The sequence below is a fragment of the Ranitomeya variabilis genome, chromosome 3, assembly GCF_051348905.1.
Source record: "Ranitomeya variabilis isolate aRanVar5 chromosome 3, aRanVar5.hap1, whole genome shotgun sequence".
NCBI classification, from domain to species: Eukaryota; Metazoa; Chordata; class Amphibia; order Anura; family Dendrobatidae; genus Ranitomeya; species Ranitomeya variabilis.
The window spans coordinates 729581952-729600493 of NC_135234.1; the positions used below are offsets into that span (position 1 = coordinate 729581952).

General features: G+C 42.1%; 1 protein-coding gene across 1 annotated transcript; it reads right to left on the reverse strand.

Moving 5' to 3' along the window:
* Nucleotides 1–545: 545 nt before the first annotated feature.
* Nucleotides 546–16837, reverse strand: LOC143817208 (sarcolipin-like). The gene is made up of 2 exons (XM_077298416.1): nt 16710–16837; nt 546–856 (listed from the first exon to the last, which is right to left on the reverse strand). Exon 2 carries the CDS (start codon nt 778–780, stop codon nt 685–687), a length of 96 nt encoding a protein of 31 aa, XP_077154531.1. The 5' UTR covers nt 781–856; nt 16710–16837; the 3' UTR covers nt 546–684.
* Nucleotides 16838–18542: the final 1705 nt, after the last annotated feature.

The following is an 18542-nucleotide window of genomic DNA, read 5'->3' on the forward strand; positions in this document are numbered from 1 at the left end:
CAGTTCCCTACGCTCCTCTGATGATGCAGAGGAAATGCTGCCTTTGATTGCAGCATTGGAAAGCACTTACCGTAGTTCCGGCCAGCGACTCAACCATGCCGCTGGGCCAAACTGTCAATCATCAGTACACCACTCCTCGCCAACCAGAAAGTCAGGAGGCCTAGGAACGGCGCACTCATGAAGAATTAAGTTGGGACAAGCATTATTAAATAATTTCTGCACCTTGAAGAGTCACAAACAATCTAATGAACACACAAATATGGTTTTATTTTCAACTTTTATTTTATTGAGCTGAAAACTTGTTGTGTCCCGGTGTCAGTTGATTTGTTTTCATCTTGGCTCAAGGTGATGACAGCATTATATTGCAGGTATTGATGGTGGTGCTAGCACCATATCGTTGATCTTCTCAGGTGTTCAACATCTTCACGATCAGTGGCAGACAGTGGTATGGCTAAGATTTTGTTTTTGTGTTTTGGAAAAGCAACAAGTTCTGGGCAAAGACAAATAACTTTCTTTGGTTCCTATGAATTCTTACAACTAACCACCAAGTGAAAGCATGGATGTTATGTACAAAGTGCCATGGACGTATTAACGGAGCCCCTTCAGTGCCGAGACAACATCACCGTCACTGAAGGGGCTGAAAACATTGACTTAGATATTTCTGAGGAGCATCGTACAGTCCTTTTATTCTAGGTAAGACTTGACCAGAAGCCACATCAACATCACGGTGATCAACACGATCATAAAGTTAAGGAAGAGCTCTTGTGTGGATCGTTCCATCTTCAAGTCCTAAGAGAGCGTTTGCGTACTTCTGAGAAGTCAGGAAATGCCACCAAGATCTTCACCAAAGTTCAGTCTAATAAGGAAAAAGTAAAGACAATAAAAGAAAATGTATAGATGACTAATTAATAGAAGTAAGTGAATAAGTTTGCCAGACTCTGGTCCAGCAGTCACATCAGTATTTCATGGTCGCTGGACAGAAGTCCTGCAAAACCCCTTTTACCTATTCGGCTCCACTTTTTCTTGGTCGACCTGGTGTAAAATAGTGTGTGCATCACTCCGCAATGATGATGTTTTTTACACAAGGTCTGCTAAACAAATGGGGATGACACAATGGCAACAAATCAAAAGAGGAACCAAGGATTCCGGAAGGTACGAGGCGGTTCTCAAGGATTCCATACAGTTGCCAGAAACTACTGACCTGGCTGCTAGACTATGATCCTGCTAATTGATTTGCTATCTCTACTAATTAAAGGGAATATGTCAGTAGGATCAACCCTCCTAAGTTGTCTATATGGACATATAGGTCATGTAAAGCTGAATATAATGATACCCTGACATTTACGATCCAATGTCTTATTCCAGAAAAATCCACATTTTTCTTAATATTTAAATGAGCTAAGAGGAGAACATAAATCTCTCTGAGAATCTGCCTCCAGATCTTATTTAAAAGGGGCGTTACAAGTGTGAGACATGTAATGACTGATAGTCTGCTCTCCTGATCTACATGTCTCACACTGGTAACGCCTCCTTTCATTTAAACTAAGCTGTGGAGGAAGATTCTCAAGGAATTCTAGGTCCGGCCTATAGATCTTAACAGCTAATTTACATATTAAGAAAAAATGTGCATATCTCTGGACAAAGACATTGAATTGTAGATATCAAGGTATCATTTTATTCAACTTTCTATGACCTGTATACCCATATAGATGGCTTAGGAGGGTTGTTCCTATTGACAGATTCAAGAATGATGACCATTGGCATAACCTAAAAATAAACAGCCCTATACCATGTTACCCAGAAAATTTTGCATCTATCTCCCAGAACAGAACTTTCAATTTTCTCCCACAACAGCGTCACTCTTTATGGAAATATCAGATTTAGACCATCCCTAAATTTAAAAGGAACAATAATAATAATAACAATATTAATGCAAGTTACTGATGCCAAAGTCACTTCCAAATGAGGGTGTTGAATCTGATTTAGATTTCTTGTTTTTTTTCTTATACTATCATGAAATAATTAATTTTCTAGGGTAACCTGTTATGGTATCATGTAGTTGTTTGTATGTGTTTGTCTTCCTGAGGATATCAATAGATCACAATGTGCCGAGGATCTGTTCTGATGCCAAGTCTTCCTAATGTAATAGGCTGGCAATTACAAGGAGTTCTGTCACTGTGTATTACATTCAGGGTCTAATACACTTAGTCCTCTCTTATTGCTAGTAATTTTGACTTAAGCTTCCTATTTGTTATTACCGTTCAGTAACTAATAAAAGGTGTCAGCTTCAGAGTTATTAAAGTGATTATATTAGACTAGATAGTAGCCCGATTCTAATGCATCGGGTATTCTAGAATATGTATGTAGTTTATTTATGAAGATTTTAGAATAATACATTGAATACACAGGTTTCAGCTGGCCACGACCAATTAGCGAAGCGTGGTTCAAATCCCGTGCCAATTCGCAGCCGGACTGCGCCTGTCGCTGATTGTTCGCGGCCGGCCATGTAGTATATAACAGCCCACGTAGTAAATAGCACAGCCACGTAGTATAATGCACAGCCACGTAGTATATTGCACAGACACGTATTATATAGCACAGCCACGTAGTATGCAGCACAGCCACATAGTATATAGCACAGCCCACAGAGTATATAGCACAGCCATGTAGTATATAACACAGCCCACGGAGTATATAGCACAGCCACGTAGTATATAGCACAGCCCATGGAGTGTATAACAGCCCACATAGCATATAACACAGTCACGTGGTTTATAACAGCCCACGTAGCATATAACACAGCTCACATAGTATATAACAGCCCACGCACGCAGTATATAACACAGCCCACATAGTATATAACACAGCCCACGTAGTGTATAACACAGGCCACGTAGTGTATAACACAGGCCACGTAGTGTATAACACAGGCAACATAGTGTATAACACAGCCCACGTAGTGTATAACACAGGCCACATAGTGTATAACACAGGCCACGTAGTGTATAACAGCCCACGTAGTGTGTAAGACAGGAGACATAGTGTATAACACAGGCCACGTAATATATTGCACATCCCATGTAGTATATTGCACAGACACATAGTACATTGCACAGCCCATGTAGTACATTGCACAGCCAATGTAGTATATTGCACAGCCCACGTAGTATATTGCATAGCCCACGTAGTATATTGCACAGCCCACGTAGTATATTGCATAGCCCATGTAGTATATTGCACAGCCCATGCAGTAAATTGCACAGCCCACATAGTACATTGCACAGCCCACATAGTATATTGCACAGCCCACGTACTATATTGCACAGCCCACATAGTATATTGCACAGCCCATGCAGTATATAGCACAGCCCACGTAGTATATTGCACAGCCAGGTAGTATATTGCACAGCCCACGTAGTATATTGCACACCACATGTAATATATTGCACAGCCCACGTAGTACACTGCACAGCCCACGTAGTACACTGCACAGCCCACGTAGTATATTGCACAGCCCACGTAGTATATTGCACAGCCCACGAAGAAAATTGCACAGCCCACGTAGTATATAGCACAGCCCACGTAGTATATAGCACAGCCCACGTAGTATATTGCACAGCCCACGTAGTATATTGCACAGCCATGCAGTATATAGCACAGCCCACGTAGTATATTGCAGAGCCCACGCAGTATATAGCAATGCGGGCATCATATCCCTGTTAAAAAAAAAGAATTAAAATAAAAAATAGTTATATACTCACCTTCCATTGGCCCCCAGATGCAGGCGAAACGGTTACCGACGCTCCTCGCGCGCTCCAGTCTCAAGAGTGCATTGCGGTCTCGCAAGATTATGATGTAGCGGTCTCGCGAGACCGCTACGTAATCATCTCGCAAGACCGCAATGCATGGAGCGGTTACAGGAGCGTCGTGAGGAGCGGGAAAGGCCGGTTCTGGATGCGGGGGCCGATGGACGGTGAGTATATAACGATTTTTATTTTTTTATTATTTTTAACATTAGATCTTTTTGCTATTGATGCTGCATGGCAGCATCAATAGTAAGAAGTTGGTCACACAGGGTTAATAGCAGCGGTAACGGAGTACATTACACCGCGGCATAACGCGGTCCATTACCGCTGCCATTAACCCTGTGTGAGCGCTTACTGCGGGGAGTATGGAGCGGGCACTGACTGCGGGGAGTAAGGAGCGGCCATTTTGCCGCCGGACTGTGCCCGTCGCTGATTGGTCGTGGCCGTTTTGCTGCGACCAATCAGCGACTTGGATTTCCATGACAGACAGGGGCCGCAACCAATGAATATCCACGACAGACAGACAGACAGACAGAAGGACAGACAGACGGAAGTGACCCTTAGACAATTATATAGTAGATTAGATAAAAGGTCTGCCTATTTTATTCAGTGCCTCTTTTTGTTTATGGCTTTGTCTTGCATTGCAGGTTGGACACATTCAAGTGAATAGAGCTGTTGAATTTGGATCAAGATACTCTCTTCTGGTCCTGACATTGTGGCTGTACATGGACCTACCTTCAAAGTTGGAAATGTAAAACTAGGCCTAAAGGGGTTGTCCTAAAAAAAACATGCCTTACTTTTACCCAAGATAAGTGATTAATGTATGATCTCTGAAGAACCCATCACTAAGACCCTGCTGATCAAAAAAATGTGTGAGACATGAAATGACTGACGGTCTGCTCTCCTGATCTACATGTCTCACACTGGTAATGCCTCCTTTCATTTAAAATAATATCTGGAGGTAGATTCTCAGGGAGATCTATGTCTGGCCCATAGATCTCAACAGCTCATTTACATATTAAAAAAAGTGTGGATTTCTCTGGAATAAGATATCAGATGGCAGATATCAAGGTATCATTTTATTCAACTTCCATGGTCCTACATGCCCATGTAGAGCGTGGATCCTACAGACAGAGGATGCTTGGGTTCCTCAGCACTCTGTGACCCTGCTCTGTAACATTACATGGTCTTCACTTTGTGGCTGAGTTGCTGCGATTCCTTCACTTCCTAATAACAGGTGATTGTTGGGTTATTTAGATAGCAAGAAATGTCATGCTCTGACTTGTTACATTGGGGGCTCCTATTACAGGACAGCACTTGAATGCACAAATGTTAGTAAAGGCATAATGCATGGTGAGGGGCTGAATTTTAGATACCTTTGGTAATGGTTGGCACAGCACTAATTAAGGAAAGTGCCACTACCTGCTGTGCCCCTCATTTCCATGTTCCATCCTTATGGTTTTTCCTATTTTGCTCCTCATCCCTGCTCCCTTATCCTTTAAAGATAGTTTATTACTGTTATTGTGACCAATGAAATCCTTATTTAATGTGCAGCCGCTTCTTCTCTGGCTCTTTCCCTGTCAGGATCTCGGAGGTGTTTGTGTTGCCCTCCCTCCCTTTTATGTGTGAGTTATTATTTCTTTCTAGAAATCCAAGTCATATTGGCAGTCAGAATAAAAGAAAGGAAGCACGGAGATGGTTTGGGTGTGCGGGATGACTTGCCTGCTAACGTTCAACAGGGCATTTCGATATGCGTCACATTTACTCTACATGTATTGTTGGAAACAGGGCTGGCTACAGATTTTTGTTTGCCCCAGGTGAAAGAATCTTAGTGGGCCCCTTTAACCCAGACCACGATTCATGATGCACAGATACGGGAGAGAAATATAGGTACAGTACAATGTCAAAGATTTCACTTAGGCGAATCCTCGCAGCGCAAAGTGTGTGCACTGGGGGGGTTAACAAATCTACAGTCAAGTAGAGTGACTACAGACTTTTAATTCTAGACCGGACAGTATAGTCCTCCATTCAGTATTATGGGCACCACATAGTCCTCTATACAGTATTATGGGCCCCACATAGTCTTCCATTTAGTATTATGGGCACCACATATTCCTCCATAAAGTATTATGGGCCCCACATAGTCCTTCATACAGTATTATGGGCACCACATTGTCCTCCTTTCAGTATTATGGGCACCACATAGTCCTTCATGCAGTATTATGGGCGCCACATAGTCTTGTATATAGTATTATGGGCACCACATAGACCTCCACAGAGCTCAAATGCAGAGGGGGGATGATGGGAGAGGGAGCATCAGTGGACGCTCCCTCTCCCATCATTGTTTTCAACTGTTTTGAGGGAGTGCTGTGTCAGCGCTGGCATCGGGCCCCATAGCGTGCCAGAATCACCAAAGGCAAGTGGCCCCCCCGTTTGTCCAGGAACCTGGCACTTTCACAAAAGCGCACTTGGGGTCTGTTTGATTTTGGTTCTCAATTGTCCAAACGAGGATGGACACTTTTTCTTTTTTTTATGTTTCCTTTTGGGCCTTCGTAGTTGGATTGAAAAATCTGAATTTTTTTCAATCACTAAGATGTGTGTCCCAATACTCTTGACCACATGGTGTATGAGCTCGGAATACAGAATTCTATAATATATTTCCTTTTAAGCTGCTACCGTGAGGCCCAATTGGCTGTTAATTCCTAATCTGTGATCACTAGCATATCACACACTGTATAACGTATAGTGTTACAACAGCTGATTCTTTGCCACCCCGGGTCACACCTGTTATCTGATATAAATCTCCGCGACCTCCTGCATTAGCCGTAAGCTTAAGAGATGATTCCTTATAAGCCTCAGACATAGAGGAGTCGTGGAGGTTGTGAGCCTGCCGCACTCTATATAGAAACTGCAGAAGAAATATGACAGCACTCAGATAAGCATTTACACCATGCACTATAAACACAGACTGTATCCTTAACGCCTTACTAATATCCACAGCTTTATTTAGAGAAACGGGAGGACGCCACATTAATTATAAAAGCCGCAGCTACCGCACAAAAGAGCCAATTGTCACTGCTTTTGGCGTTCCTAGATGTGTTTGAAGAGGAAGTAAACTATTAAACTGACTTAATTAATATACTATTTTTATTAAAGCTGCCCTTGTGTTCAAACATAAGGGCTTGTCCACTTTCAGGAACATTTTTTTTTTCACTTAAATCCATATATTTTTTTTACTTGCAGGGGTTGACCGGCCCTAGAATACAAGTTGTGCAGCCACTCTAAATGACTACAGACTTGTGAATCCTCACGGCGCACAGTCAGAGTTCTCCGGTGCCGGTAGCAGGAGGTCATGTGACTGCAAGTATGCGATCTGCATACTTCCGGCCTTATTTCAAGTAGATGTGTCCGTCATCACTCAATAGGCTGTACACATCAAGTCAGCACATAATCGCATGTATACAAATCACATATTTGTGGTCACGAGCCCGCCACTCCTGGTGCCGGCACCGGAGAACCCCCCCATAGTGCGCACATTGTGCTTTTCAATGATTCACAGGTCTGCAGTCATATAGAATGACTGCAGACTTGTACTCTAAGGCTGGACAACCCTTTTAAATAACTATACTTGAGGCTGCAAAAAATTTTTGCAATTAGGTTTCATTAAAAAATGTTCACAATTTGGTACTTACAATATCACTGTTTTTCTGTAAATTCAAGTCCGATGTTGTCTGTAGTCATAAATCAGCTGTGTGGAGCTCAGAAATAGACAGGTAAAAGAGGTATAAACTTTCCTATCAGAATGAGCTCATTGGCGTATTCTGAGTTAACTCATTCTGCAGCCAGCAATAGACAGTGCAACATGAAGGCTATATTAGGAAAAAGGTGCAACATTTTTAAATTGAACCCAATTGCAAAAATGATTTTGTTAAACCCAAAATATATAAATCCAAGTAAAAAAAAAAAAAGCAAAAAAACCCCCAAATGAATATCATCCCCAAAGTTGGACGACCCCCTTAAGCACAGGTACTCTGGACCAGTCAGTTCCAGGAGAGAGCTTCTTCTGCTGCCTATGTCAGTGACATACACTGCTCAAAAAAATAAAGGGAACACTCAACACATCCTAGATCTGAATGAATGAAATATTCTCATTGAATACTTTGTTCTGTACAAAGTTGAATGTGCTGACGACAAAATCACACACAAATCATCAATGGAAATCAAATTTATTAACCAATGGAGGTCTGAATTTGGAACGATACTCAAAATCAAAGTGGAAAATCAAATTACAGACTGATCCAACTTCAGTGGAAATGCCTCAAAACAAGGAAATGATGCTCAGTAGTGTGTGTGTGGCCTCCACGTGCCTGTATGACCTCCATACAATGCCTGGGCACGCTCTTGGTGAGGCGGCGGATGGTTTCCTGAGGGATCTCCTCTCAGACCTGGACTAAAGCATCCGCCAACTCCTGGACAGTCTGGTACAACGTGACGTTGGTGGATGGTGCGAGACATGATGTCTCAAATGTGTTCAATCGGATTCAGGTCTGGGGAATGGGCAGGGCAGTCGATAGCTTCAATGCCTTCATCTTGCAGGAACTGCTGACACACTCCAGCCACATGAGGTCTGGCATTCACCTACATTAAGAGGAACCCAGGGCCAACCTGTTGTGAATTCCGTTCTCGGGCTCCCTCCTGTGGTCATGAGTGGTACTGTGTGAGTTTGTTCTTGGGCTCTCTCTGGTGGCCTTTAGCGATATGGCTGGGCTCAGCTGCTTCATTTCCTTCTATGCTGGGTCTATTTAACTCACCTGGACCTTCATTTGTTGCCTGCTGTCGGTGTATTCAGTCCTGTCTCTGAGAGCTCCTGAATATTCCTTGTGACCAGTCTCCTGCTGGAGAAGTTAAGTTTGTTTGTTCATTTTGCTCATTATTTCCTTGAAAACGTTTCTCTGTATATGATGAGTTCATTCCAGCTTGCTTATATGTGATTTTTCGCTTGCTGGTTAGTTCTGGGGTGCAGAGTGCGCCCCTCACATCGTGAGTCGGTGTGGGGGTTCTTGTATTCTCTGCGTGGTTTATTTTTGATAGTTTTTGTACTGACCGCACAGACTCCTATCTATTTTCAGTCTATCTAGTGTTAGCGGGCCTCATTTGCTGAACCTGTTTCATTTCTACGTTTGTCTTTTCCCCTTAACTCACCGTTATTATTTGTGGGGGGCTGACTATAACTTTGGGGTTATTTCTCTGAGGCAAGTGAGGTCTTTGCTTTCTCTCTAGGGGTAGTCAGTTTCTCAGGCTGTGAACAAGGCATCTAGGATTTTAGGAACGCTCCACAGCTGCCTTTAGTGTTTGTGGATAGGATCAGGATTGCGGTCAGTATAGCTTCCACATCCCCAGAACTTGTCGTATATTCTGGTCATATGTGTCAGGTCAGTTTTGAGATCCTACCACCGGATCATAACACCAACCGCACCAGCATATGGTCTCACAAGGGGTCTGAGGATCTCATCTTGGTACCTAATGGCAGTCAGGCTACCTCTGGCGAGCACATGGAGGGCTGTGCGGCCCTCCAAAGAAATGCCACCCCACCCCATTACTGACCCACTGCCAAACCGGTCAAGCTGAAGGATGCTGCAGGTAGCAGATCACTCTCAAATCGTCTCTAGACTCTGTCACGTCTGTCACATGTGCTCAGTGTGAACCTGTTTTCATCTGTGAAGAGCACAGGGCGCCAGTGGTTAATTTGCCAATCCTGGTGTTCTGTGGCAAGTGTCCTGCACGGTGTTGGGCTGTGAGCACAACCCCCATCTGTGGACGTCGGGCACTCAGACCATCCTCATTGAGTCAGTTTCTAACCGTTTGTGCAGACACATGCACATTTGTGGCCTGCTGGAGGTCATTTTGCAGGGCTCTGGCAGTGCTCCTCCTGTTCCTCCTTGCACAAAGGCTGAGGTCACTGCTGAGTTTTTGCCCTCCTACGGCACCCTCCACATCTCCTGGTGTACTGGCCTGTCTCCTGGTGGCGCCTCCAGCCTCTGGACACTATGCTGACAGACACAGCAAACCTTGCCACAGCTCCCATTGATGTGCCATCTGATGAGCTGCACTACCTGAGGTAATTGTGTGGGTTGTAGAGTCTGTCTCATGCTACCACGAGTGTGAAAGCACAACCAACATTCAAAAGTGACCAAAACATCAGCCAGAAAGCATTGGTACTGAGATGTGGTCTGTGGTCCCCACCTGCAAAACCACTCCTTTATTGAGTGTGTCTTGATAATTGCCAATAATTTCCATCTGTTGTCTATTCCATTTGCACAACAGCATGTGAAATTGATTGTCAAACAGTGTTGCTTCCTAAGTGGACAAATTGATTTCACAGAAGTTTGATTTACTTGGAGTTATATTCTGTTGTTTAAGTGTTCCCTTTATTTTTTTTGAGCAGTGTATATGAAAATGGCTGGCAATCTGGATTAGTTCAATAATTGAATGGGATTGTCCAGTAGACATTACTTAAATACTACAGTGCCCCATATAAAATGAAAAATCCATATAGTCACCTTTCGAACAGAAGCTGTCCCAGCGATGTTGGCCCCGTGTCTCCATGCATTCATGAAACTCTGTTATGTGAGCACTGAAGCCCATCTGTGGCCACTGATGGGCTGCAGCCTTCCCAGTTAACATAGCAATGTATTGTGACTGCAGGGATTTTTCATTTTATATGGGACACTGAGGTATTTAAGAAGGGATAGTTCAGTAGGGACAGCTGCTTAATGCTAGACCCCTTCTACATCATAGTTAATTAAGAGTCAAAAAGGGGGTCTGGGTTAGCTAAAAAATCCAGTTGGCTAGCCAAATCTCAGGCACAGGAATGGCTAGAACGATTTCTGCCTCTGTTGAAAGCAACGCAGAAGTGGAGCCGATTGGCATAACTCTCTGGGTCCCAGTGGAATTATGGGCACCATAGAGAAGGTGCCTAGGACTGCGAGGGGTTAGCAAGAAATTAAGACATTATGACAAAGCTGTTACTTGAGTCCTGTGGACGTGCAGGACACTGGAATGTTGGATGGATCGTTTGAGGGAGGGAAGAAGGGGACCTTTTTCATATCACGTCATCATTGGAGGATCACCCACCCTCCCGACCCTTTGGTTTTGTGGTAAATGGTTTATGCATGGTAGTCGTCATGGAGTTTTGGCCCAGAGGTTTACACATGATCACTGCCCTGAGTGGTGACTCGGCATGGGGTCAGTTATCTTTTGGTGCTATACTGGGACAAGAATAAAATAAACGTGTTCCGTTATTTATTTGGTAAATCAATAAAGCTGTAGCCATTTTGTTCACCCAACACTGGTCTTTGTGTTGAGTTTTTTTTTATAGGGCCTTGTTATTCAGGTAAGGTAAATGGAAGCAGTTAACCTGTTCCACCAAGGAATGTCCTCCAAGGAAGTGGGACTGATTTTTTTTGGTGGAATTTACATGAATCCTGCTCCTTTTTAGTCCAAAACATCCCTGAGTTTGTTGAGATTGTATCTCAAAAAATGGGAGCATTACAATGAATTATAGGCTGTTGGTAACAATGAGACCTATCAAGAGCGATTTATGCTTTCTTATGTGAGAGAGGGGCTTCTCGGGCCTCAAGACTGAGGGTCATTGTTACCTATGCCTAGGCCTAGTTGCCAACAGTAAAAGATTGTAAGCTGTATGCCAAGTAGAGTTGAGCAAAACGATTCACAGGTCCAGCAGGCACATTGGTCCTCCGTGTCAACCAGGCCAAAGCCCTGCTATCGTCCTGCTACTTAACTGAATCTTGGCTGCCTCATCTGATTAGTAGGCTCCAGCAAAGTCGTGAATGGCCTATTAATAAGAAGAGATGCTCAGCATGCCAGCAGATAGAAGCCTTGAACTTCCAACATGGCCACTAGTACAGTGATCATTTTAGGACATGATCACATATCAAAGTCAAACATCAGAAATACTCTGTCTGATACTTGATTCTGATACTTGACTCTGATACCTGACTTTGATACCTGATCCTGATTCTGATAGCTGACTCTGATACCTGATTCTGATACTTGAGTCTGATACCTGACTCTGACACCTGACTCTGATACCTGACTCTGATACCTGACTCTGATACTTGAGTCTGATATCTGACTTTGATACCTGAGTCTGAAAGTAGTCAAGTATCAGGTATCAGACTCATTTATTGAAATCACAGAGCAAGGAGTTTTGGCCACATGTATACATCGACAGTCACATAAGCAAATAGAAGACCAATATCCTTTAATTGAAAGTATAGCACAGTGGTAAGGTGTGCAGGCTTATAAACAGAGAGCTTTGAGTTCAAATCCCAGCAATGGAACTTAATTTTTATATTTGTCTTATTATTTTAGACCAAATCTATGTGTGATGCAGATGCTTCACCCTTAGGCTATAGATTATTGATTTCAGTAGGATAGTAAGAATGTCAGATATTAAAAGTGGAGCATGATTGGAGTGTGTGTGGTAACCTGCATTACTTAAAAAAAATCAAACATGGGATTTGAACCCAGAAAAAACTCCCAGCACCTGGCATCCTTACCATTGTACCACAACCTCAAGCTATACCAAATATGATTTTTTTTTGTTAATTAAATTTTCTTTGCAAACTCGCAATGAGTGGAAAAATCATTTGGATTTTTATTTTGACATATGATATGTGACTTTCTTCACTCATCAAAGTGAAACATCTCTAAAGTTTGTGTGTCAGGAAGCATAAGTTGAAAAACAAAGTTTACTTTCACTGGGCTTGAACTCAAGTTTCTATTCCATAAGCCACGAATTTAACCACTCAGCCATTAGCTCAAATGGTAGTGAAATGATATATTTTCTTCGCTTATGAAATGAACCATTCAAGCACTGTATTGAGGGTATCTGAAAATCCTTCTGATTCTGATGTTTGAATGTTTCATGTATCAGAATCAGGTATCAAAGTCAGGTATCAAAGTCAGGTATCAGACTCAAGTATCAAAGTCGGGTATCAGAATCATGTGTCAGAGTCCGGTATCAGACTCAGGTATCAAAGTCAGGTATCAGACTCAAGTATCAGACTCAGGTATGAGACTCAGGTATCAGATTCAGGTATCAGCGTCAGGTATCAGAGTCAGGAATCAAATTCAAGTATCAGAGTCAAGTATCAGGATCATGTATCAAAGTCAGATATCAGAGTCAAGTATCAGAATCAGGTATCATACAGACTATTTCTGATGTTTGACTTTGATATGTGATCATGTTCTGAAATGAACATTGTACACTAGACCAGGATCCAACAAGGAGTGCTGCCTGCATTGAATCTTCATCCCTGCATACACAATGGCAGTGTGTGTAGGTGTGTTCTCATTCCTCTCCTGTCTGTAGCGGCGGCTCGCTGCACCCAGGATTGCTCAGCGGTGGGCAGTCATTGCTGACAGAAGAGGAAAATGTGAGGTTGTTCTGACACTGTCAAAGCCTGCTCTCGTCTCCATCTCCTGTCAGCAACGGCCACCTACTGCTATGCAATCCCCTGTGCAGTTAGAGGGCACTGCCTGAGACAGGACCGGGAGATCTGAGGGCACCTGCGCACACTGACAATGCACAAGCTCATACCAGATCAGTGTGCGTGGGCATCCTCCAATCCACCTGTCCGTAGCAGCGGCCGCTCACTGCACACAAAATCACACTTTAGCAGGTGGCCAACATGGACGGGAGAGGGAGAGAGATGAGTTCAGATTCTGACACTACAGGATCTGATTGTACAGTGTCAGAGCACACTCTCATCTCCTCTTCATTGGCCGCTAACTGGTATGCAATGCTGTGTGCAGCAAGTGGCCGCCACACACAGGAGAGGGATGGGAAGGCACCTGTGCACACTGACACTGTGTGTGCTCTACACTTCTGCGGTGTCAGTGTGTTCAGGACTGAGGATTTAACACAAACAGTGCTCCAAAGCAAGCACTGTCAATCATCATAGGGGAAGGGGCGGAGGATGGTAACTGAGTAGTTGGACGATGAACTGAGAACTTTTTCATGTGCAGGGTGCATTTTTTACATAGAACAGAATAAGTAACGTCTGTACCACAAGTATGATTTTTTATAGGGACTAGGAGTCCTATATGAATGTACATATGGTTTAAATTCAGTTTTTGGGGTGATAAATTCCGTTTAACAAAACACTTATCTCTTTTAAACCTTTGTATCTCTGTCCAGTGGTGGCGGAGCTGGCTTTGTCAATGTAGCAGTGCTGAGTTTGTCATTTTGCGTGACTCATCATCATTTTACTGTGCAATGAGTGGTGTTACCCATGACTGCTCGAAGACGTTCTGTATTATCTAATGTTACTAGGATGTTACAGGATACAGTGCCAAATAGCATAGCCATAAATTGAGCTCTGCTACATCTGCGCATCTGAAAAATTCTGAATACTACAGCTCTGGGGTTGTCAGTGTAAAAGTGCTGATCCTGTCATTGGGAATAAATTATGAGATCACAATGTTGTCTACAGTTTTACCTAGGATTTCAGATAAACCTTCTATTATGTATGCTAGCTGTGCTTTGGCCTACAGCTTTCTCCCCCGGCATTCCCCAAACACAAGAGTGTTCTGCTCGGCCAAGTGCTCCTTTGCTCTCTATGACAGTGACACTGTTTCTTACGCAAACAAAGGAAATCCAACGTGCTGGATCATTCTCTCTCAATACGTCCATTGGGGGACAGTCGAGAACCCCCCATACACATCAGACTTTTGGACGATGAGTGGGTTTAACCACATTAGTTAATACTTTCTCACCAGTCAGACCAATTTTACATAGAGGTGCATCTCACAAAATTAGAATATCATCAAAAAGTTAATTTGCTTCAGTTCTTCAATACAAAACGTGAAACTCATACATTCCATAGAGTCATTACATACAGAGTGATCTATTTCAAGTATTTATTTCTGTTAATGTTGATGATTATGGCTTACAGCAAATGAAAACCCAAAAGTCAGTATCTCAGTAAATTAGAATAATTAACAAAAAAACAACTGTAAAGGCTCCTAAGTGTTTAAAAAGGTCCCTTACTCTGCTTCTGTAGGCTCCACAATCATGGGGAAGACTGCTGACTTGACAGAAGCGACTGTATTTTCATGGTCAACTGAGTTGGGGCTTTCGTACATCCACATTTTTGGTGAAGATGCACTTTTTTCTCATCTCACTAATCTCTTGTAACCCTTCTAAGATCGCTTTTTGCCTGTGTCAAAACCAATTGAGAAGCGGAGCAGATTGCCATAACTTCCTGGGTACTTATGGAAAATTTGTGCCAGACCTCATGGGACCGAAGAAATAAATGAGAATTAAATTGGCCAAAATTTTATGCCCCGTGACTAATCCGATGCAAAATGTGCAGGTCATATATGTGGATTTTTATACAGATTTGCTACGAAAATGCTGCAAAATCACTGGGGATTAAATCCACAGCAAGTCAGCAGCAAATCCTCATCAACATCCTCATGTAAGAAATGCTGACTTTTCTATTTTCCAGGATGATTTGCCAGGAACATAAAATAACAGCCTGTGTGAATCCATCTTAAGGAAATCTAGTATTACAGTACTTATAATAGAGTTGTATATAAATGATATGAAAACCTTTCGAGTGGGGTGAAGAGTTTTTTTCTTTTTACCTAAATGCATATGTATATTGGTGTAGTAAAAAAAAATTGTAATAAGTTTCATTAACATTTTTGCACCATTTTTTTTATTTTTTTTTTATAGTTTTTGGTTCCCTGCTCATTGCTGGCTGCAGAATGAGTTAACTGAGATTCTGGCAGTGAGTTTGCAATTATTTTTTTTTTAGCTTTTTTTTCAGAGCTCCTCACAGCTGGTTTATGACCACATCAACGTTTAGCTCAACTTTGATGTGTTCTTTGGTCATAAAGCAGCAGGAAGGAGTTTAGAAAAAGATAGATAAAAGAATTGTAAGTTCCATGTCAGATGGAACTCGCTGACAGATTACCGTTTAACTCATTCTGCAGCCAGCAATATAAAGTAAAACTTAAAAGATTATTTTTTTTGTTGTTGTTTATGAAACCCAATTGCAAAAATTAGTTCTACCCCAAAATACATGCATTTAAATAAAAAAAAAATAAAAAAAGACACCATAGGCGTCTACATCCTTTGAATGCAGCTCTATTAAAATGAAGATGACATATTTTGTCCTGGCAGATGAGATACTCAGGTATTTTGATGAAGTTTTTGAAGCCAAAAGTCATGAACGGCTCATAAATGGAAGACATCTGTAAAGAAAAAAATGGAGTCTTCTAATTTTTAATGAATTCCCTTTTTGCTTTGGATTAAAAAGCAAAAAAAAACTGCATCTAAAAACCTGAGCTTCTGAACAGGACCTAAAGCTACCCTTTATCAATATTTTCATCTAGGACTGTATCTGAATCTACTATATTATTTGACATATTTTGCAGTATACAGATAATGTATGGATTTATATTTTGCTCATTTAAAAAAAAAAAAAATTTTGATAGCCTCAGCTGAAGTTAAATTTTTTTTAAAAAATTCTTACATTGTAAATTTTGCAAGAAAATAAAGCAAAAATGTGAAATGACTTATAAGTGTCTATAATGGTGCGGATTTATATGCGCAGTGTAAACCTAGCGGGCAATGCTCTTACATGGGGCACTTATTGTATCTACACGAGCTGCCAAGAATGCCGTATCCTATCTCAAATGTAGAAATACAGGACAGCTGAGCTGCGCCTGACTGATGCCATTGTCTAGCACATACCATCCTGCTACATTCCAGTCTTAGAATAGACTGTAAAGTATAATAGAGACTACATGTTAAGCCCATGGAAACACAGCTCCGTAATAAAGTGTGATAGCAGGAGAGCTGATTACCTGAACTAATGGCGCGGATCGGTTAGTCCTGGGGCACTTGGATGTTATCAATCCCTTCTTGGCTTTGACTCTCGTCACCTCCCTGGGCAATGTGATTTGCAAGTGTCTGTGTTGGAACTAAAGTAGCAAGAGGGTGGAGAGCATCAAATGAACTGGCAGAATTTCTGATGAGGTCATGCTTTCCGAATATATATGGCAAGAAGTGAACATACATAGTCGTATTGAGTCTACGCTATAGGATAAAAAATCAATCGATTCATGGATTTTACCAACTCCTTTATTTGCCGAGATGGCTCCTCTCGGTGGCGACCTGGCATCTGTTTTTAGATCGCGTTCAACGCCTACGATCTCTGCGGAGATGCACGTTAATGGCTCGTTAAGAGCTTGTCAAGCTCCCTTATAAATACGCAGCTATTTCCACCCCACCCACAAACGTCACTTTTGATACTGTAGATCCTCTATTCTTTAGGGACACAATTAGGTGCCTGCCCTTGAGTTGGTCGTTAATTCTATCACGTGACCTTTTAAAATTCTCCTCCTTCCACTTTACACAATCGGCCCGTCATTTCAGAAGAGGTAAAGACTCTTGGCCAAGGGGCTTATATATCATCTGATATCACAGCACAATAACGTGACCTCTAGATATTTAGGATGAAATGTTCTAGAAGGAATCACTGCTCTTTGGCTTAGTTAAAAGAAAGCTGTAAGGTGAAGCCCATACAAACAGCTTACTTTTCTAAAAAATTTCCACCCTTTGGGTCAAAGTTAAAATCGGGGGATCGGGCAACATGTATCAGCAATCAGGTTCGCTTTAAAAGGAATCTGTTAAAAGGATCAACCCTCCTAAGTCGTGTATATGGGCATGTAGATCATAGGAAGCTGATTAAAATGATACCATCATATGTGCAATCCGATGTCTTATTGCACAGAAATCCAGGTTTTTCTTAATATGTAAATGAGCTGTTAAGATCTACGGGCCGAACATAGATCTCATAGAAAGTCTGCCTTCAGGGCTTCTCATTTAAATGACAGGAGGCTTTACCAATGTTTGACATGTAGATCAGGAGAGCAGACTGTCAGTCATTACATGTCTCACACTGGTAACGCCCCCTTCATTTACAATAATCTGTGGAGGTGTATTCTCAGAGAGATTTATGTCCGGCCCATAGATCTTAACAGCTCATTTACATATTAAGAAACGTGTACATTTCTCTAGAATAAGAAATCGGATCGCAGATATCAAGGTATCATTTTATTCAGCTTTCTAAGACCTACATGCTCAAATAGATGGCTTTAGGGCTAACTTCACATTGATGCATTTTCAGCACAAGTGCTGTCCATAAAAAAATTGACATCACGCGGACCGCAGTAAGATCAATATTATTCAATTGGGCTCTTCAAATGATTGTTGTTTTTTTTCATGGACAGAAAAAAATTGCATCATGCGCTAGTTTCTTCCTTAATTCAGTTGAGACTCACCCATTCAACTGGCTGCACAAAAGAAAAACGCATCCCATTTGGAGCCATTATATATATCATTCGATTTTTCCAATGCCGTAAACCTGTGCTCTACTGGGAGCCGCTGATCTGTGATGTCCCAGGTACTGACCACTACTGTGCAAGGTATGATAATCTAATAGCTGTCATGGTTGCAAGGCAAAATGGGGAGGCCACATGTCAACGCAAAATCTCATTAACCCTATCTCTCATGCCTCAACAGTGTGGGAAATGGTGCCTCCACATTTTTTGTGCAAACCGCAAATCAAATCTGAAAATGTTCAAATCCGTGCGAAACTGCAAATTTCAGGAAATCAACTCAATCCTCCACAGATC

Coding starts and splice junctions, on each gene's coding strand:
- LOC143817208 (XM_077298416.1), bottom strand. CDS start 780: ATGGAACGATCCACACAAGAGCTCTTCCTTAACTTTATGATCGTGTTG.